The sequence below is a fragment of the Monodelphis domestica genome, chromosome 3 (genome assembly GCF_027887165.1).
Source record: "Monodelphis domestica isolate mMonDom1 chromosome 3, mMonDom1.pri, whole genome shotgun sequence".
In the NCBI taxonomy this organism is placed as follows: Eukaryota; Metazoa; Chordata; class Mammalia; order Didelphimorphia; family Didelphidae; genus Monodelphis; species Monodelphis domestica.
The window spans coordinates 111,655,192-111,677,232 of record NC_077229.1 but is presented as its reverse complement, the minus strand read 5'-3'; the positions used below and the strand labels follow the sequence as shown (position 1 = coordinate 111,677,232).

The window sequence follows — 22,041 nt, the reverse complement described above, 5'->3', positions numbered from 1 at the left end:
GGACAGAAAAATATAGAGATGGAACCTGTGATATCTTCAATACTGAGAATTCTAAGGGTAGTACCAACTCTGCCAATGCATGCCCACCATTTTTCTGAAACTTACAGTCTTAGAGAGTTGATTAGAGCAGTGGTTCTCAATATTTTTTGTCTCATTACTCTTTTATACTCTTAAAAATTATTTAGAGCCCTTTGATTCTCATAAAAATGATTGAGGATCTCCAAATTTTTGTTTATGTGAGTTATATCCAGGAGTGTGCTGGTAACTTTAACAACTGGTTTTCTGATGAAAATGTTATATATATGACACTTCTTTTGGTCTTTTATAAAATCAATCAATAAACATTCATTTTCCAAAATTTTTACTTTTAAATTCTCTCCTTTCCTCCATCTCCTCCCCTACTCATTTAGAAGGTAAGCAAGATGATATTAATTATATATGTGAAGTCATTCAAAATATATTTCAGGATGTATTTTTAAATTTAATCTACATTATTAGTATTTTCCCCATCACTTTCTGAAATCTAGACAATCAAGAAAACAATAAATCTTGATTTATAGTTATAGAAATCAGCTGATTTCTGAGCTGTAAAGGTTTACCTTGATACTGGCTCTTAAGAGTCAATATAATCTGGATCCAGTGGGTCCATGGCTATATCTATTTTATTTATTTTTACTTTTGACAATTAATTATTTTCTTAAAGTATTTTCCCAAGGTTAAATGCTTCATGTTCTTTCCCTCCTCTTTTCTCTCCCCACCCCCTTCCAGAGCCAACAAGCAATTCTACTGGGTTATACATGTATTATCGCTCTATTCATTTTTGTAATAGAGTAATCTTTTAAAAACCAAAACCCAAATTAGATTCCCATATAAACAAGTGATAAATCATGTGTTTTTCTTCTGCGTTTTTACACCCACAGTTCTTTCTCTACATTTAAATAGCATTCTTTCTCATAAGTCCCTTGGGATTGTCTTATATCATTACATTGCTTTTGGTTATAGCTATATCTTTTGATATTTACTCTTTTAAAAACATTTTTATTATTATTATTTTTAAAAAACCCTTACCTTCTGTCTTGGAGTCAATACACAGTATTGACTCCAAGGCAGAAGAGTGGTAAGCACTAGGCAGTGGGGGTTAAATGACTTGCCCAGGGTCACACAGCTGGGAAGTGTCTGAGGCCAGATTTGAACCTAGGACCTCCCATCTCTAGGCCTGGTTCTCAATCTACTGAGCTACCTAGCTGCCACCGATATTTAATCTTATTAGAAATTAAAATGGATATTTTCAAAATGTTTATTAATTTAAAATAGCACCAAGTCCTCATTTAGCATTTCATATTAACAGAGATAACATTTTATGAAAAAAATATTTTCTAAAACAAAAAAAAGTTAGTGAGAAAAGTGGCATTTAAAAAAACCATACTTTTGCAGATCTTTATAATTGAACTACTTGATCTGGATTCTCATATTTGCTTCTGCATTTAGTTTATTACAGTATGTTGTTTTGATTGAAGTTTATGAAGAAGATTGGCTTTACAAAGGTTTGTAAGTTGAAAAAGGAAAGACTTAAAAAAAAACACCCTTCTCTAATCAATACTAAGTAGTGATTCTAAGGCAGAAGAGTAGTAAAGGCTAGACAACTGGGGTTAAAGTCACTTACCCAGGGTTACACAACTAGGAAGTGTCAGAGGCTAGACTTGGACTCCAGGTTTGACTCTCGATCCACTCCTATCTAGACTTTTAATGGGCATATAAAATCTTAGTATTATTATGAATCGAGGACCTTGTGAGATGGTTTTGGGGAATCCTGGAGTCCTTGGGAGAACTTCTTACCTGGAGAATTGAGAGTGTAAGGGATTTTCCCAGGCTCACACAATTACTATGGGTCCAAAGCAGAACTTGCATCAACCTTACCCCCTACTGCTGATCTTCATGGACTCTACAGTGAGACCAGACGTGAAGATTTTCTGTCCCTGCTCACCTCTCTGAACCTGGTCCTCTGGAATCCTGATTGGTTACTGCCTTGATCAGTGTTCTTAAGTCTTTTAGGATTGTCTGGCTTTACAGTGTTGGCATTCCTGCCTATCCATTGTGAAAAGCTCACCCACTTTATATTTCAATTTTTAATTAATATTGAGAGATTCTTTGTGAAGTAAACCTCATAAAGGAATGTATAGTTGTAACTATGAGGAGGGAAATCAGGAATTTCACAGTTAATTAGGTCAGAATTCTGATAAATTGTGTTGGGTTTCAGTCAATGGTTAGAATGGATTGCTTCCAAGAATGATGTATTTATGACCTTTCTTAATGAACAACAACAAAAAATGACTGACTTCCTCTAGTTTGTCACTAGTGAAGGCATGAACTTTGATATTTTTAAGTACTTCTTTTAGAAGCAGAAAAGAATTTTTGACTGAATTTAAAAAGTACTGCAGAAAAATAACCCTGACATGTACATATAGAGTGCATGGTTTGAACCTCTAAGGTATAAATTAATTATTGTCTGAATTCATTTGCTTAGAACAGCATACTTGGAGCTGCTATTATGATGCTCAAATGCCTAGAAATTTTAATTGCTTCATCTCTTTAACCCACTTACATTCTTTCATAACCAAATTTCTTTTTCTCATTATTTAATTCAATTTTTTTTTGTTTTCTAAATTTTCTTCTTTCCTCATCTCCTTTTCCTGCCATTGGGAAAGCTAGACACACAAAACCTGTAACAAAAAATCTTTAGTCAAGCATAACAAATTCCCAAATTAGCCATCTTATTCTCATTTTAACATCCATCACCAGGCCTCTCAAAAATGTTTGGCCTCCTTTAAACTTCTTAATTGCCTTGTGTCTGCACCACACAGATTGTCATTGATCTCTGTTCTTAATTTAGTGCCTAATTCTTTTCCCCTGTGCTAAAAAGTTTGACATAGCTTGTATCCTTATAAAAAATTTCTTAAAATTAGCTACGCTGTCAACAGCATTTGTTTAGTACTTAATATCAAGCCATATCATAATGGTGGAGGATGTTACAGAAGAAGAGCTGAGATTTCATCTTGGTTGTTGTTGAGTAGATTAGTCATGTCTAAATCTCTGTGAGCCCATTTGGGGTTTTCTTGGCAAAGATACTGGAGTAGTTCTCCATTTCTTCTCCAGCTTATTTTTACAGATGAGGAAACTGAGGCAAACAGGGCTAAGTGACTTGTCCAGGATCACATAGCTAGTAAGTGTCTGGGGCTGAAATTTAAACACGTCCTTCTGACTCCAGGCTTGGCAGTATATAATTCTGTCCAATTCACCTAATTTCTCTCAGTCTTCTCACAGATACAACCTCAATTTCTCAATGCTAGCAGAAACCTTTGAGGCCACCTCTTCTTACCTAAATAAAAATGCCATTTTCATCATATTAGACAAATGGTCTTCCTGACTTAGCCTGAAGCTTTGCCTCAGTTTCTTCATCCATAAAACGGGACCCATAATACTTGCATTTTCACTGGTTGACCTCCATGACTGAATGTTTCTCTCCTCATCTCTGCCTTTTTGCTTTTCTGACTTCTTTAAGCCCCATCTTACCCCACTTTCTACAGGAAGCCTCTCCAGATTTCTAGTGTTTTCCCTCTGTTGATTATTTCCAATTTGTCTTCTCTTTATCTTGTTTGTAATTATGTGTTTGCATGTTGTCTCTCTTGTTAGATTGTCAGCTCTGAGAGCAGGAATAGCAGGAATAATAACACTGTAAAGAGAGACAACCCTAAAACACTTAAGAACACTCATCATTGCAGAAGCCAAAGTCTAGAGGACCAAGTCTAGAGAGGTGAGCAAGGACAGAATATCTTCATGGCTGACAATGTTGTAGAGCACATATAAGCCAGCAGATAAAGCTGGCTTGTAAGATAAAGCTGGTCCAAGTTTCACTTTGGGCACATAGTGTAACCCTGGGGAAATCCCTTACCCTCTCAAACCTCTAGGCAAGCATTTCTCTCAAGAACTTTTGGGGTTCCCCAAAACCATTTCAGGAGGTCCTCCAGGTCAAAACTCTTTTCATAATAATACTAAGATGTTATTCATCTGTTAACATAGTCTAATCTTTTTCAATTTACAAACCTATGTGAAGCCAATTTTCTTCATAAACTTGAACCAAAATAACATACTTCAAAGGTCTTCTACCTCTCTTCATATCCTCAGTGCCTGGCACATAGAAGGCAGGCCCTAAATAAATGCTTAATGGCTCACTGGCTATAAACTACATACTATACCCTCATTTTCATGTAGTTGTTTATTTTTATGCCATATCTTTAAATTTATTAAAAGTCTGTACATTAAAAGAAAGTGTTTGATTTTGCCATTTATCTCTTCAGTGGAAACAAATGGTAAATGGATCAGCTTCTTTTTTGTTCTTAAATTCAGTTCCCAGCTGAGGTGAAATTGTCAATTCTGTCAAAGTTCTTCTTCACATTATTTCTTTCTTCACTCCTAGTTTTCCTTGGGAGGCTGTGCAGTATATAGCTCACCAGAGCATTTAACAATAACAATAACAATAGTAATAACTATAGTAATAATAGCAAGTCATCAGAATGGAAACCTATTCTAGGACTGTTTCTTTTGGAACCCATTGTAAAATGTGAAAAGAATAAGATGATGATAATAATTATTGTTATTCTAATAACTCCTTCAAAGACCAACCTGTCTAACACACCTTGGCAGGAAGGGGGAATCCAGAATGCCAAAGGCAGGGAATATCAGCCAGCTGGGATTTCATGTATTCCGAGACTACTATGGTAACTTTGGAGGCCTACAATGAATTGCTTTGTGTTCAAGAACCCCCAAATGTTGATGAATTGGACTCTTGATAATACTGCTGCATGGATTAGCACCACAGTCAGGATGCTGCAACTGTTTTTACCAAAGAAATAGATGGCATAATATGTGGTTGCCTCTGTTTCAACTTGGAAAATCGTCTTGACACAGAAGATAGCAGAAAAAAAATGTCACTCCTTTTTGTCCTGGTACCACAAGAAGTCAAGATGTACCAGAACAAATCAGAAACAACTATCCTTTACCTGCTGCGAGTTCTTCAGTTCAGATGATACTGATCAGTATAGAAGACAAATCCCACATAGGTATTAAATGGAAGGAAGCTATGAATGCTTTCATTGTGTTCTAATCCTAAAGCATACCAAAATTAGAAAGAGATCCTACCAGTTACAAGCAAGGAGTTCTTTATTATTCTTTTGTGAACAATATTCTCAGCTTCAAGTCACACCCGGTATATTTCTAGCCTATATATACTAATCACAAGAAATAATTTCAACCCTAAACCCAGATTAGATGAAATCAGATTGAGCTACTAAAATCGGAAGAAGGAGCAGTTGAAGAATTTGAGGTCATCAATAATCTTTACGTAATGCAAATTCCAGAAACTACCTGATAAAATTTGCTATAACTTTTATCAGTGAATACATTCTCCTGTAATATTTGACAAAGTGTAAAATGATTTCAGGATCTTCATAAAACAGTGTATTCTGTGTCCATTGCAACAGTAAGGACAACAGGATGAAAGGTGGAGTTATCAAGGAATACTCCTAAGGAGAAGCATCCCATAACACCATGGTTAAAAAAAACAACTGGTCCACACAATAGAACACCTGAATGCCATGTTTCCCAATTAAAGGCAACAACCACAAAAAAAGAGTTTCAAAAATAAAAGCATATTTGAAATTCTAGAATTCCTTAATCAGTAATAAAAGTCAAAAGGTAAAAAGATTTCCGTCAGTTGGGGAATAACAATAATTTTGGTCCTGAAGAAGACTTTTGATAATCTCTTAGACAGCAATGTTATCAAATCAGTCAATACTTAAAGAAATTAATTTAGACTCTTCACTGGAAGGTCAAATATCGAAGCTGAAGCTTAAATACTTTAGCCATGTAATGAGAAGACAGAACTCAGTGGAAAAGAGCCTGATGATGGAAAATACGGAAGGCAAAAGGAGAAAGAGACAACAGAGTTTGGATGGATAGTGTCATGGGAGTAACAAATATGAACTTGGACTGACTTCAAGAAATAGAGGATAGAAAGGCCTAGTATGCCCATGGGATCATGAAGTGTTGGACACCAGTAAACAACAACAATAAACCATTGTGGGGCATAAATGTAATGAAATGTACAATAAGAAACAACAAATGCAGTGACAAAAAAAAGAAGCATGGAAAGATTTACATGAAATGATGCTGTGTGAAGTAATCGAAGCCAAGAAAGCAATAGCAATATAATCAGTAACTATAACAATGTAGATGGAAAGAACAACAAACACAATCAAAAACAAGCATTATAAAATTCCAAAGAAGAAACATGACCCCCCAAAATCAAGATGAGACCCACCATACTCCATTGCAGAGAAAGGATATCCATGAGTGTGAAATATTAAATGTATCCTACTTTTCTTATGTATTCATCTGTTTTGCTGATTTTTTTTCTCTTCCTCTTTAAATTTTATATGGAGTGATGCTATGGGGTAAAGGAAGATGGAGGATATTTGGAAAAATTTTGTTGATATTAAAAGCAGAACTGAATTTTTATTGTAAAAGTCAAAAGATTAAGTCAACTTAAGGAGTAAAAGCAATGCAAAAAAAGAAAAAATAATTTTACATCAATCAGAATCTTTACTACAGAGACTTGAATGGTAAGGAAATTAGTGGAAGGAGAAAACACCTGAAGAAAGTAGGTATGGAAATTTTCTGGTGTGAAATTTTCTATATGGTCACAAGAAGCCCTATCCAATGAGAATGTAAACTGTATCAAACATGGAATATAAAGTTTGTGCACCATTAATTTAATGAATGCTAGATCATTTATGTCCAGGAAAATGACTCATTCTCTGAAAAACTGGAAAGCGATAGGGCTGGGTAAGTTCTCTAAGCTGCAAATGATTCACAGCATGCGTTTCTGGCAAAGAAAAGCTTCCTCACAGACATAAGCCCAATTCCTCCTTTAACAGAAGGGTTGTAAATATGCTACTAACAGGTGAGAATGCCAATGGTTCCCCCAAATATAGTCCAGTTGCATGTTCATGTACTTTATACAAAGCATTTACAGCTTGTATCACATAAAATCTATAAACACTTAGAAGAAAATAGTATATTGGCTAAGGAGCAAAAGGGATTTGCCAAAAGGTCCCACTGGGAAGAGAACAATTTATTAGCAATAGAATCATTATTGAACAAGTTACCAGACAATTCAGGAACATTTATACTGCCTTTATTGATAATAGTTTTAAACCCTTCCCTTCCCTCTTTGGAGTCAATACTGTGGATTGGCTCCAAGGCAGAAGAGTGGTAAGGGCTAGGCAATGGGGGTCAAGTAACTTGCTCAGGGTCACACAGCTAGGAAGTGTCAGGCCAGATTTGAACCTAGGACCTCCTGTCTTTAGACCTGGCTCTCAATTCACTGAGCTACCCAGCTGCCCCCCTGCCTTTATTGATTATTGCAAAAACCTTTGTTTCAGTTTAACACCTATGGCTTGTTCATGTTCTGCAAATATATAGAATAGACCAAAATATAGTGAGAACATTAAGAGTTTTTGGCTTCATGGAAAACTGTTCTCTGTTTAAAACATACTACCAACATTTAAACATGATTGCTTAAATTCAGATTGACAGTTTAAGTCCAGTATTGTTTTGTCTTGCCTTAAGTCCATTACCATTTTTCCTCAATAGAAAGGGTGGCTCTCAAATTGAGGAAATCAATCCAAATTATTTTATTAATCATTTAATATGCATGGATGCCAACAAACTCTACATTATGTATGGGTGTGCAGGGAGGACTAGTGCCTCTTGTATGGGGGTTTGCTAAGCTCTTTCCAAAACTGCTTTATCCGCTTTTGGTGTCCGTTGGTCACCCAACTCTCACCTGTGGCTCCAAGAAGCTTTTGGCATGTGCAACAGTCTTTAATAATGGGCTAACCTAGGTTGAGGGTAATTGCTAGGCTTAAGATCCAACAATAAGTTGGGGGATGTCTAACTTGTGCATGTAAAGACTTCTCCAGGTGGGATGGGAGAATGTTCTGATGCCTGTGAAGGCATCTGAAGCATGCACTGTAGGATGCCTAAGAGCTTGGTAAGACACTGAAGATGTCAAGGGAATCTACAGTATTTTTAACCATCACCAGTTGTCCTGACTTGTCTTGCCACTGGACTTCAATGACTCTGGAATAAAGAGTGAGGCTGACAACTCTGTGCAACTCTTCCTCACTTAAATCCATTTCACAATCAAGTCATCACTTTGTGATGTCATTGGTCCTTTTCAAAAAAAGAATGAATAGCATATGACTCCACCAAAAAACACTAAATAGCTTATGGAACCTTCCTCCAATGGTAATATCAAAATGTCTCTTGGAATTGTTAAATGTAAAATTCTTGATACATGCCAAGGAAAGATAGACTGAAGATATTATACTTGAATCCAGAGGCCACACTGAAATAGTAAATGAAGGCACTATCTAATAAATACTTTCGTTTCTTCCAGTCAGGACACTTTAAAGACTAATGACATAAAAGAAAAGGCAATGGTCCTGAAACCAAAAGTTAATGTAAAGAATCATGTGAAGCAATTAATGTCTATATTATACTAGTTTCATTATGCACTTTCAGATCTGTAAAATGAGCCTTTTGCTATTTGGTAAGCATCCTAATAGAAATAAATCTAATATTCATGAAACTGGGAACTAAGATTGCTGTAGAAAGATAAACAGTCCCTTGTCAAAAAGGAGAAGGAAGATGGAGCACAAGAGAAGCAGATTAAAAGCCTGTAGAAATTTTTTTTAAATAACTTACATCACTTTACCAATAGTCATGGCTGGCAAAAGGTACATATCACTGAATATGTTAAATGTATTTGTTTCTAGAGGTAACAGGGAATGGGTGGAGCTTACTGATATCTAAGGGATGACACAGTCAGACCTATACCTTAGGAAATCATTCCTGCAATTGAGCAAAGGATGGATTGAAATGGGGAGAGTTTAATGTAGAAAGGCCAATTTAAAAATTATTATAGTAGTCCAAGTGAGAAGTATTGAGGTAATTAGGGTTTGAACTAGAATTATGTGAGCTGAGAGGAGAGCATTTAGGAGATAAATTGTTCCAGTAGAAACAACAAGATTTAGCAAGAGATTCATGAGATGAGTAAGAATGAGAAGTCAAAAGAGGATTCCAGGAAGTGAACCTGGATAACCAGGAATACAGGAAAATCAAAAGAGGGCAGTGTTTCAGGGGAAAATTAAAGAGTTCTGTTTTGGACAATTTGGGTTTGAGATTTCAATGGGATATCCAGTTGGGGAATGGCCAAGAGGCAGTTGGTAATAATGTGCTTGTAGCTCAGAAAGGAAACTAGGACTGGATAGATCTGGGAATTAACTGCATAGAGATGATAATTGAACACATGGGAGCTGATGAGATCATCATTTGAGATAATATAAAGCTAGAAGAGGAGGGGTCCAGGACAGAACCTTGAGAGACACCCACAGTTAATAGGTGTGAATATCCAGCAAAGGAGACAAAGGAAGAGCTGTCCACCAAAGGAGACAGTTATGTAAATCAAGAGAGGAGAGAGTATTTTGGAAAAGAGGATAATTAACACTTTCAGATACTGCTGAGAGTTTAAGAAGGATGATAATTAAGGCAAGGACACTAGATTTGTCAAATTTTGAAGTGCAGTTTTGGTTGAATGAGTTTGGAAGCCCAATTACAGAAGGCTTAGAATAGAATGAGAAGAGAGGAAGTGGAAGCAACTATTATAGATGATCTTCTTAGGACATTTAACCACAAAAGAGAATAAAAGATATGACCATAACTAATGGGGATTTATGATCTTCCTTGAAAAAAAAGGTTGGTTTAAATGACATCTAGGGTTATTTTCAGCTTTAAATCTATGATTCTATACATTTTGAAAAGTATTGGCCAAATAGTAAAGGGCCATACAATGGTAAATTAAAAAACAAATCACACTTTTATTCCTTTTTTGTTTGTTTGTTTTTTGTTTAGGTTGCCCAGAAAAGGGGAAAGAAAAATCTTCTTTCTCTTGAGCCAGAAGTTCTCTCTGTCTTTGTACCTCCATTTATCAGTAAAGAGGATGGTTCAACAGCTGGTGCCAATTGTAATAATCTGAACAAAACAAGAAGAAGATCTTTCAGAAAAAAGAGAGAGAGGCTCAAAACTGAAAACTGGAAGAGCTCCCAAGAAGGTCAGAAAGTTACCGATATGGAGGATGTTAGTATTCCAAATGATGTGGATCTGAGTGCTTTGCCACAACTGTGCTTTCCAGGTATGACCTCTTTAATAATTAAAAGAAAAAAATTCAGTTGTAAGAGAATTTAAAATTTTTTAAGCTATGTTTTTTACTCATATAAAATAATTTATTGCAAGAAATCAGTATATGTTTAAACAAGGCTCATAGAACCAACCAGCTATTCTTTGAACTCTCTCTCCCCTTTATTCTCTGACATATAACAGCATTGAAATTAGACCAGTTAATAACCCTACAATGTTCTCTCAGTGTTCAAGAAAAAGGAAGAGTCAAACATTGTGGCAAACATCATTTTTGTCTTATTTTAAGAAATTGCCACCACCACTCCAGCCTTTAGCCATCACCACCCTAATGAGTTAGCAGTCATCAGCACTGAGGCAGACCCTTCACCAGCAAAAAGCTTATGACTCAGTGAAAGCTCAGCATTTTCTAGCAACAAAATATTTTTTAAATTAAGGCATATACATTTTAGCCATAACTGTTATACACTTAATAGACTACAGCATAGTGTAAACATAACTTTTATATGTGCTAAGAAACTCATGATTCATTTTGTTGCAATCTTTGCTTTATTATAGTGGTCTGGAGTAGACCTGCAATATCTCTTATCCATGTATAAATGTTAGCTGCTATTATTGTTATTATTACCTAATGTCTCTACTTTCACATATACTACATTTTACCAAATGTTTTGGCATAAAGGAGTTAATGTGTATGTGATTCTCTTAGCTGTATCTTTTTAAATTTGCCTTATTTTATAAACATTTTACATATTTTTATATATTTTTCATCTGTGTCCCTCTTTATGGTAATATTATCAACATTCTATTGCTTTGATAAATGCTATTAAAACTTTTGAGATTAGTTTAAACATCTCAAGAAAGCTTGACAGCTGGTTTGAAAAAGCTATCACATCCCTCCAAATTCTGTTCAACTTTTTTATTTGATTTGATTTGACCATGTTTGCCAAAGCTGCCCATAAAGCAAAGATGTTCATGTAGCAGTTCTAAGCAGAGTTTACCTGCAGACTCACCGATGTCCAGTTTGTTGCTGGACTAGAGTTTGAAGTACTTAGAGGAAGAGGGCCAAGGCTAGGCACCTCTTGTTTGTTTGTTTTTTGTTCTTTTTAAACCCAGAATCAACGCTGTGTATTAGTTCCAAGGCAGAAGAACAGTAAGGACTAGGCAGTTGCCCAGCTGAACAAATTGTTATACATGTTGGTGATGGAATACTATTGTGCTAGAAGAAATGATAAGCAGGATGAGTTCAGAAAAATCTGGAAAGACCTGCAAGAACTGATGCAGAGTGAAATAAGCAGAACCCAGAGAACATTGTCCATGTGTAAAAGTTAAAATTAATTCTAAAATATTAAAATGTTATATTTTAAGGGATTTATTAATGATCATTAGAAATCAAGGAATAAAGAGGATGCAAAATAAAGACCATGTGCCCATGGCTAATTAGCCATTTCAAAATCCCCACTCACCACCGCCATGCTCACCAACAGGGCCAAAAAGAGGCCGAGATCCCTTCACATCCTTGCCTAATATCCCCTGTCTACAGGAAGTACATAATGACAGGAAGTCAGTGGGCTCCCAGGAAATGTAGTTGGTTTTTTTTAGGGTAACAGATTTTCAATTATACACATGGTAACAGTAATATGAGACAATGATCAATTGTGAAAACTTGGCTGCTCTCAGCAATGCAATGATCTGGGACAGTCCTGAAAGACTTAGGACAGGGAATGCTATCCACTTCCAAAGGAAGAACTCTTGGAGTCAGATGGATGAAGAGCACACTCTCTTTCATAGCAGTGTTTTTATGGTTTTATTTTGGAGTTTTGATATTGTCTAAGTGTGCTCTCGTAATGATGACAATATAGAAATGTGTTTTATATGATAATAAAAGTAACATTAAAAAAAGGAAAGAACATTTAAAAAAAAGTTCTTGCCCAGGTTAGATGCCTAGTAAGTGTCTGAGCTCAGATTTGAACTCAGGACATCCTGTGTCTAGGCCTGACTCTCATTCCACTGAGCCACCTAGCCTCCCCACCTCTTACCAAGTTCCTAGAGGTTTACCATCATCCCATGGCTATGAATCAAACTACCAGGGTCCTAGAGGTAACCCTGTGGTAGGGGAAGAGAGGATCCGTGTCTAATATTTATCACAGGAGCTCCTGAGCACCCATTGTTGTGCTTCCAGTTGAGCAAAATCCACTACCATGGTACTTCTGCTCTTCACTAAAAAGTGCTTACTTAATGCAAAAGAAAGAAAAAATAGAATCCATCAATCTATGAACGTGTTTTAAGCACCTACTACATATGTACCAGGCACTGTGCTAAGCTCTGGAGACACAAAGAAAGATAAAAGTACACCCTGCTCTCAAAGTGCTCACAGTCCGCCAGAGGAGACAATATTCAGAACTATGTACAAACAGGATACATATAAGAGAAGTTGAAGACTATTTGAGAGAGAAAGAAAGCATTCAGATTAAAGAGGAAGGGCAGGAATGAACATTTATTTAGTTCTGCTATGCCAAGTGCTTTACAAATCTTATTTCTTTTGATTCTCAGCTATCCCACAAGGTAGGTGCTATTATCATCCCCATTTGACAGTTGAGGAAATTGAAGCAAACAGGGTTAAGTGACTTACCCAGGTTCTCCCAGTTGTAAGTGTCTGAGGCTGGATTTAAACTCAGTTCTTCCTGATTCCATTCCAGTGCTCTATCCACTGTGCCTCCATTGACGCTACAGTTATAGCATATGGAGGAGGACTAGGAAAGCTTCCTATAGGAAGGGCAATTTTGGCTGAGACTTAAAGAAATCCAGGTACCCTCAGAGGCAGAATTGAGGAAGGAGACAGCCAGAGAAAGTTGTCAGAGTCAGGAAATGGAGGATGTTGCAATGGACAGTAGATTGTGGGAGAATCAAATGAGGTAACATTTGTAAAGTGCTTTATAAATCTTAAAGTGTTAAATGAATGCTAGCTACTGTTAGTGGTATTCCTGGGTGAGAAGTACACCAAGGAAGCTAGCTCTCTAAGCTGAAAGTATGGAGGCTCAGTGGATTGAGAGCCAGATCCAGAGAGGGGAGAATCCTGGGTTCAAATTTGGCCTCAGACACTTCCCAGCTGTGTGACCCTGGACAAGTCACTCAATCCCCATTGCTTAGTCCTTACTGCTCTTCTGCCTTGGAACCCATGCACAGGATTGATACTAAGATGGGGAAGGTGAGGGTTTAAAAAGAAGAAGAAAGTGTGTGTATGTTTTGAGTGGAGGGAGTGTTTGATGGTGTAAGATATAAGAAGCTTGGAAAGATAGCAAAGGGTATGATTATGGAAGATTTTAAAAGCAAAATGGGATTTTATATGTCAGTGATAATCAAAACTTATCATACTTGGATCGCTCTCACCAGCAGAGAGAAGGCACACATTTATGGAAACCTGGCAGAAAGGCACATGGGTGGGAAGATCCAGGCAGGGGCTCAAGGCAGTTCGCCCTCTTGGATTATATACTTTGTTGTCCTTGGTCCTTTAAGAACCATCTATACCACACAAAACTGCTTATCTGCTATCTTTGCCCCTTCTGGCCCTTGTCATTTTCCTGCTATGCAGACCTATATCTCTTCTACTGTCAGGACAGTGATTAAGCAGTGACAAGATTTTAAACCTGAGTCACCCTTAATAGGACAAGAGGCAACTCGGTGACTCAGTGGTGACTGGAGTCAGGAAGACCTGAATCAAATGTGGCCTCAGGCACTATTTGTGTGACCCTGAACAAGTCACTTAACTTCTGTTTGCTTTACAAGAGAAGGAAATGGGGAGCCACTTTAGTGTCTTTGCCAAGAAAACCTCTTGGACAGTATGGACACAGAGTCACAAAGAGTCAAACTCAGCTGAACAAAAACAGCCCTTAACAGAGCTCTGAGAAAGTGCTGTGTTATTCTAGTGGTAATCAATTCCCTTCAGCCAGAGCCTGAAAGCCTCTCCTTTTGTCTCTCTGGTCAGTGAAGACAAGCCCAGGAAGTTCATCACTCAAGGTGGCTTCAAGCTGCTTCATTGCAAAGCAGAATTCAGTGAGCCAGTCAATAAACATTAAGGACCTGCTATGTTCCAGGCAGTGTGCTAAGCTCTGAGAATATAGATACAAAAAATACAGCTCCTGCCCTCAAGGAGCTTACAATTAATGTGGGGAAACAGTGCTCAAGAGGAAGCTGAAAGGGAAAGTTGGGGAGGAGAGAAGGTACTTGTGGGGATGGCAGAGATGTCTGAAGGAGTTCAGCAAGGTGGGAAATGAAGAGATGGCTGGCCTAAGCATCAGCCCCAGGGACAGAAGGTATTGATGAAGGAAGGGTGAGTTCCATGGGGCTGATGTGGTCTTGTAGAAGAGGTCCCTGGAGCATGATGGAGACAGTCAAGTTAGGAAATTAATTCACAGCAAGACTTAACAGGTTAAGGGGCAGTTAGTTAGGTGACTCAATAGATGGAGAGCTAGACCTTGAGTCAGGAGGTTTCAAATTTTGCCCCAGACACTTCCTAGCTGTGTGACCCTGGACAAGTCACTTAAACCTGTTGCCTAGCCCTTACTACTGCTCCTCTGCCTTGGAACTTATTAGATTCTAAAAGCCCAAGGGTTCAAAAAACCAAACACAACTCTAGAGAAAGGGTTGAATGGATGCAGAGCAAAGCGTACTATCTTTTACATCTGTGTAGTTATGGTTTTATTTTGGGGTTTTGGTTTTGTGTGAGTGTGCTTTTACTACAATGAGCAATATGGAAGTGCGATTTGCATAATAATAAAAATAAAAAAAACTTAACAGGTGAGCCTTCTCATCAGCATAGGACAAATCTATCCACCTGTTTCCTTAACAAGAAGAAATCATCACTCGGCTAGTCAAGCCTGTCCTCATAGAAGAGCAGAGCCAAAGGGCACTTCTGAGAGGTCTCACCCCTCTCTGGATAGAGCTGGGGGGCAATTTATCAAACTGTAGCAGCCGAGTTTAGCTCTCTTCCAAACAGCAGGCTCTCAGCCTTTCCTTCAGTTAATCTACAAAGCAAGTAGCTCTCTTCCAGGAAGCAGGCTTTAAGCATACAGTTGAAAGCTTCCTCTCTAAGCTGACTCTCCTCTTTCACAGTACCAGCTCTCTCCCAGCTGAGTTTTCCCCACTACGCCCATCTCTCAAATCTGAGCCCCTGGTAGTCAGTGATTTATCTTTCCCCAAGAGGGAATCTCATAAATCCACCTTTCTGATGGGTTTGAAACCAACACTCGTTGTTTAATCTTCATAGTCCCCAAACAGTTATTCGATTGACCCCTTCATCAGTTTTAACTTCTTAAGCTCTAAGAAGAGTCACACGCAGATAAATGAGTGGAGGGACTCCTGTGTCCTGTCACCATAGTCATTTTTCTGCCCTCAAACAGGTCCTTTTAGCCCTTTCATCTGAAAGGCAGTTTTCTGTCCAGATATGCTAACAGTCTATGCCTTTCCTTCATATTTTAAAAGAGAAACTTTCTTCACATGTGGATTTTATCCATTTTTTTCCCAGCTTGGCAGTTCTTTTTCTTCCCCTTTCAGTAGAGACTTTTCAGATGTGAAATAAACAGTACCTTACACTTACACTGATTGGCTGTATTGTAATGTAATTTTTATATTAGCCCCCCAAATATAAAAGCAACTAAGAGCTACAGCAGATAGAGTGCTGGACCTGGCATGAGGAGGAGGAAGACCTCAGTTTAAATCTGGCCCCAAACAGTTGCTAGCCAGGTGACCCTGGGCAAGTCACTTAAACTTTGCTTACTTCTGTTTCCTCATCTATAAAAATTAGGAAAATAATAGCATCTACTTTCCAGGGTTGTTGTGAGGCTTAAATTAAATAATGTTTGTAAAGCATTTAAAAAACTTAAAGTGCTATGTAAATGCTAGTTATTATTATTACTTACCTGTGTATTCACTTTAGATCACACTAAAATACCAAAGAAACTCCCATATACTGAATTTTTTTCTTTTTTTCCAAAGGTGGGGAAAACCAATATTAAAGCACAGTGTGAAGTAAAAGAACTATGTACTATATACTAGTAATATTACTCATTAATATTTGCAAAAACTTAAATCACAAATTAGTACACATGGGAGGTTATTAATGGGATTAATAAAAATTCACATTTGTACGGTGCTTTTCTTTACAACAACACTATGAGGCAAGTGTTGGAATCCACACCTTTCAGAAAAGGAAACTGAGAGAGGAAGGAAACTTCAAAGACAAAAGAGTGAAATTACTTCTCTGAGGTCAGAAACTAATCAATACAGAAGCTAAAACTCAAGCCCTTATCTTGTGGCTCTAAAACTCATTGTTCTTTCTGCTAAGCCACACAGTGTCTTTGATTCACAACAGTTTACAGTAACATCAGTAGCTATAGCAGATAAAAGAAGGTATATTCCTTGTCTAGAATTCTCTCCCTTCTCATCCACCTCCTGGCTTCCATGACTTGCTTCAAACCTCAATGTAAGTTCCACCTTCTACAAAAAAAGTCTTTCTTAAAACTCCCCAATTTTTGTGCCTTTCTTCTGAAATGAGTCTTAAACAAGTCACCTTAACTAAGCACATCCGGAAGATACCCATTCATATTTATTGAGGTTTGCAAAGTGCTTTACATACATTAGCTTGTTCCTGTCTAGTTTGTTCAGAGTTGTTTGCATAGGGTATCCTCCATTAGACTATGAACTCCTTGAGAGCTAGGACTGTCTGCTTTAATGCTTATCTCAGTCCCTGACACATTGTTCCGTTGTTCAGTCATGCCTGATTCTTCATGACCCATGAATCTTAGCATGCTCAGCCCTTCGGCCTCCCACTATCTCTTGAAATCTGTCCACATTCATGTTTGTTGTTTCTATGACCCTATCCATCCATCTCATTCTCTGCCATCCCATCTTCTTGTTACATGGCCAGAGAATTTAGGCTTCAGCTTCAATGTTTGGTCTTCCAGCAAATAGTCTAAATTTCTTTAAATATTGACTGATTTGATCTTGCTGTCCAGGAGAATTTTAAAAGTCCCCTGCTTAATACATGCTAGTTGACTAGTCCCTGCCCTCAAGGAGCTCACAATCTGATGAGAGAAGACAGAATATGAAAGGAAGCTGGAAAGAGTAGGGAGAGGGAACACCAAAGTACCCAACATAGGAGTATCTTATTCTGTGGAGCTGAAATCAGATGAAATTACAGATAGTGACCACAGTGAGTGGAAGTCCAATTTTTACCCTCTAGAAAGGAAGAATTTGAGAGTATACTGTATACTAATTTTAAGTGCTATGCTAATTATGAGTGCCATTTCTCTAAGAATGTGTGAGATACAAGTGACTATGGGAATTTTCTCTCTCTGTCCCCCATTTTCTTATAGGAGGACTCTGTGTAGTTCCTGAGCCCAAAGAAGACCAGGTACATTTCCTGGTTCTTACTGATGTATGTGGCAATAGAACATATGGCGTGGTTGCACAATACTACAAACCTGTACAAGTAAGTTATTTGTGGTTTACATTTTGTTGGTGTTTTGGTAGAGTTTGGGGATTTTCTTACTTTAAAGCACTTTCAAAGAGGAAACAGAACAACCTAAAGATTTTAATGCCCTGCTTATGAGAATGTGGTCTCATTGCTTAAAGAAGCAATAAAATGAGAGTCCAGAGATCCTGGGTGTTTTTTCTCAGCTATGCAATGGACTTGTTGGTGATGGTTTTTCTATAAAATGAGTCTTAGATGTGCCACCTCAACTAAGGCATGTCCTGAAGATAACCATTCACATTTAAAGAGCCCATTAACATTTGCAAAGGGTTCTAACCTATGGTCCATGGACCCCCTTATTCCCCTCCTCTTTGTCTAAGGGGGGTTTAAAGGCCCAAGAATTTAGATGGTAAAAAATCTTTATTTTCACTATTTCTAACTGATATTTGGTGTTTCCTTCAGTTACTTAAAAAGCTCATCCTTAGGAGGGGGTCTGTCGATTTCTTGAGATTGCCAAAGCTGTCCATGACACAAAAAAGATTGAGAACTCGATGTAAGATAAGCATTACAGATATTACCTCCATTTTAAGGACAAGAAAACTGAACTCATAGAGGTTAAATGACTTGCTTTAAGTTTGCCATTTCAGCATCTCTTTCCAAATCTTACTATTTTTACCTCCCTGACTTCTTTCATGGATCTCCTACTCTCTACTCTCAAGGATACCACCCTTATTCAGACCTTCTTGGTCTGGGCTATTGCAACAGTCTCTTAATCAGAACTCCCCATACTAGTCTCTCCTCTCTCTAAGCCATTCTCCATCTAGCTGCTAAAATGATTTTCCCAAAGCTTAGGTTCTCTTCTTGTCACTGCCATACTTAATAAATTCCAGTGTTATCTCATTAAGTCTAGGATCAGATACAACTTCTCTTAAAACCCTATATAACCCAGGCGCAATTATTATTAACCATAGTTCACATGAACCCCTTCATTCTCCCTACAGTCTGGCCAAATTAGCCTTCCCTTCCTATTTCTCACAAACAAGTCTCTCTCCCTTTCTCCAGCATTTTTCCTAGGCTGTTTCTTGAGCACTCCATTCTCACCTCTCCCTCTTAGAATCCCAAATTTCCTTCAAAGCTCAGCTCGAGCATCACCTTCACTATGAGCTCTTTGCTGACCTCCTCACCCCCAGTTCTGTATGCCTTCCTCCAAATTATCTTTTATTTAGGTATTTATTTTTATGCATTTTAATTGTATATATAATTATATGTATATGTATATATGTCATATGTCCATATATGCTTATGTGTATTATATGGTCATTGCTCTTTAGGTCACACAGAAAGTCTCAGAGTCGGGATTCTACCTCACGTTCTATTGGGATGTCCCATGCTCCTGATTTTTGTATTATCTCTCCTTCCTTTGCTTGTCACAAGACACCTAAAACTTATTATCCAGGGAGAGGCATAGTGCCAGAAAAGGTCAACATGTTAATTGTCTCACTTTACTTTCAGGATGAACACTGCTTCTACAATGGCAAAACACACTGGGAATTACCTGGACACACCATGCATGCTGTCGGCTGCTTTGTGCCATTTGCTATTTGTCTTATATCTCGATATCCATATTATAATGCCTTCAGAGACTGTCTTTCATGGTAAGAACTATGGCTAATTTTTTTGTAATAGCATTAGGAATAAAAGTTTTTAAATTGTTAATAACTTATTTAAAGTATTAAAATAGGTGAAGAATATCAGGGAAGATTGTCTGATACTCTGTTAAGTCAAAGGACTGCCTTCTTTTGACTTTTATTTACTTTTTCTGGCCATATTTTGAAGTTATTATTTCTACATGAATAATTTATACAGCATCCATTTATATTTTATTAAAAAGCAAAATATAATCAGCCGTGCAGAAAATAAAATGCATGTCCTAAGAACAGTTTGTTGGCAGTAAGCAGTAATGGAGGAATGAAGTTGATGCCTTGAGCTACATATGAAATAGTCATATTTCATCTATATGTGAAATGGATTGAATTTATGATTATGTATTTCCTTTTTTGAAATTTACAAATATTATTATTTAATGACTGCATGTAGGTTACTGTTAATGGTGAGAAAAACAATGAGCAAATTTATTAATTCTAAAAAGCAAACACCAGTCTATGCCTATAGTAAGAAAGAATGATGAATAAATTCCTGAATTAGGACTCATTTGGTCTTTTATTATGAAGGCAATTCTCTACTATTGGAATATGCATACAAAGTGCCTAATTAGGGGACGGTAAAGCCCTGCTGTGAAATGTAAGACACATGAAGTTAGAATATATTTTCACTTACTCATGTATGTTGAAGAATAAAATGAATAAAATATAATATAAATATATAAATAATATACATACATAACATATTGTATATAAATATAAAATATAATAAAATGAACAAAATAAAATAAAAAGAATTTAAAAACTTGAACCTTTTATATGGAAAACAAAACCAACTTTATTGTGCTTCACTTTGGGGGGAAGGTAAAAATAAAGGGTGAGGGGAGAGGGGGGAAGGAAGGAAAGAAGGAACCAACCATGTCCTTAAGGAGCTCACATTTTAAGGGAGGAGACAGCTGGTAAGTAACCTGCTACAAATAAGATGTATACAGAGTAAATGGAAAGTCATTTCAGAGAGGAGGGCATTAGCAGATAGGAAGAGGACCAGGAAAAATCTTCTCTAGAAGGTGGGATTTGGACAGAGGCTTGAAGGAAGCCAGGTGACACTTAAAAGGGAGAAGAGATGAGACAGAGCATTCTAAGCCTGGGGATCAATCAGTACAAAGACATGGAGGTTGGGGATGGAATGACCATCAAACATCAAGTAGGTCCATATTATAGAGTGCATGGAGACAACTAAAGAGTAAGTTGACTACAAAGAAGGATCTAGTTTAGGAAGAGCTTTAAATGCCAAACAGATTACTTTATATCTGATGCTTGATATCATAAGGAACCATGGAAGTTTATTGAGTGGAGAGATGACCTGGTGAGACCTGCTCCTTTTTTTCCATTTTTTATTGTCATGCAAACACCACTCTATATTGGTCGTTGGTGTAAGAGCAAACTCGTACATAACCAAAATCCCGAAATAAAACAATAAATACACTGATGTGAAAGTTGACTCCAACAGTGTTTTCTCTGGAGGAGGATAGCTTTCCCTGTCATAAATCTTTCAGGATTGTCCTAGATCAGTGCATTGCTGAGACTAGCCAAGTTTTCAATATCTTCCAATATTGCTGTTACTGAATACGATGTTCTGGGTCTGCTTATTCCTCTCTGCATCAGTTCCTGCAGATTTTCCAGCTTTTTCCTGAAATCATTTTGCTTATCATTTCTTATAGCACAAAAGTATTCCATTACCAACATATACCACAGTTTGTTCAGTCATTCCCCAATTGATGGACATCCTGCAATGTCAGACCTGCTCTTTTGGAGATTGCACTTGGCAGCTGAATTGAGAATGAATTTGAGAATAATGAGAATTTTAAGGCAGGGAAACCAGTTAGAAGGCTGACATTAGTCCAGCAAAGAGGTGATGCGGGCCTGAATCTGGGTGGTGATCAACAGTACCAGAGCATGCAGAGAGTTTAAGAACGTTCAAGAAAAGACTGCTAAGTCCTCAATTAAGAGATTATTGGTGCCACTGGAAAGAGAAGTTTTAATTGGATCATGAAGTCAGAAGCTGGATTGTGAGGGGTTAAAATCAAGTGAAAATTGAGGCAGTTGAGGCTCTGGGCATGGATGACTTTCTCAAAGAGTTTAGCTGAAAAGGGAGGAGCAGTATGGATTGTTGCTAGTGGAAATGGATAGATTAAAGGAAAGGTTTTTGGAAATGGGGTAGAAATAGACAGATTTGTAGGAATGGCAGCTAGGAATTGCAGAAAGGCAGGTTTGGTTTTTAGGAAAAGTTTTGTAATTAGAATTTTTCATTCAGCAGGCATCTTTTAAGTGCCTATTGTATGCAAAGCACTATCCACTCTTTGGGGGATATGAAACAAAATGAAAATTTGTTTCCTGGGTGAACTTACATTCTATTGAAGAAGATACAGTAGGATATTTACCGAAACTAATCAGTGCATTTTTAAAATCCTTACCTTCATTCTTGATATGGATACTTCCAAGACAGAAGAGTGGTAAGGGCTAGGCAGTTGGGGTTAAGTGACTTACCCAGGAAATCTGAGGAAGCTAGGAAGAGTCTGAGACTAAATTTGAATC

At 37.4% G+C, this 22,041-nt stretch overlaps 1 protein-coding gene across 2 annotated transcripts in view; it reads left to right on the top strand.

Annotated features, from left to right (window-relative positions):
* DENND3 (DENN domain containing 3) overlaps positions 1–22,041 on the top strand; it is a 115,208-nt gene that overhangs the window by 16,423 nt on the left and 76,744 nt on the right. For both annotated transcript variants that reach the window (XM_056823010.1, XM_056823009.1), the window contains exons 2-4: positions 10,033–10,312; positions 17,688–17,803; positions 19,298–19,440. In XM_056823010.1, the coding sequence (XP_056678988.1) occupies positions 10,033–10,312; positions 17,688–17,803; positions 19,298–19,440 (539 nt within the window). The remainder of the gene's footprint in view (positions 1–10,032; positions 10,313–17,687; positions 17,804–19,297; positions 19,441–22,041) is intronic.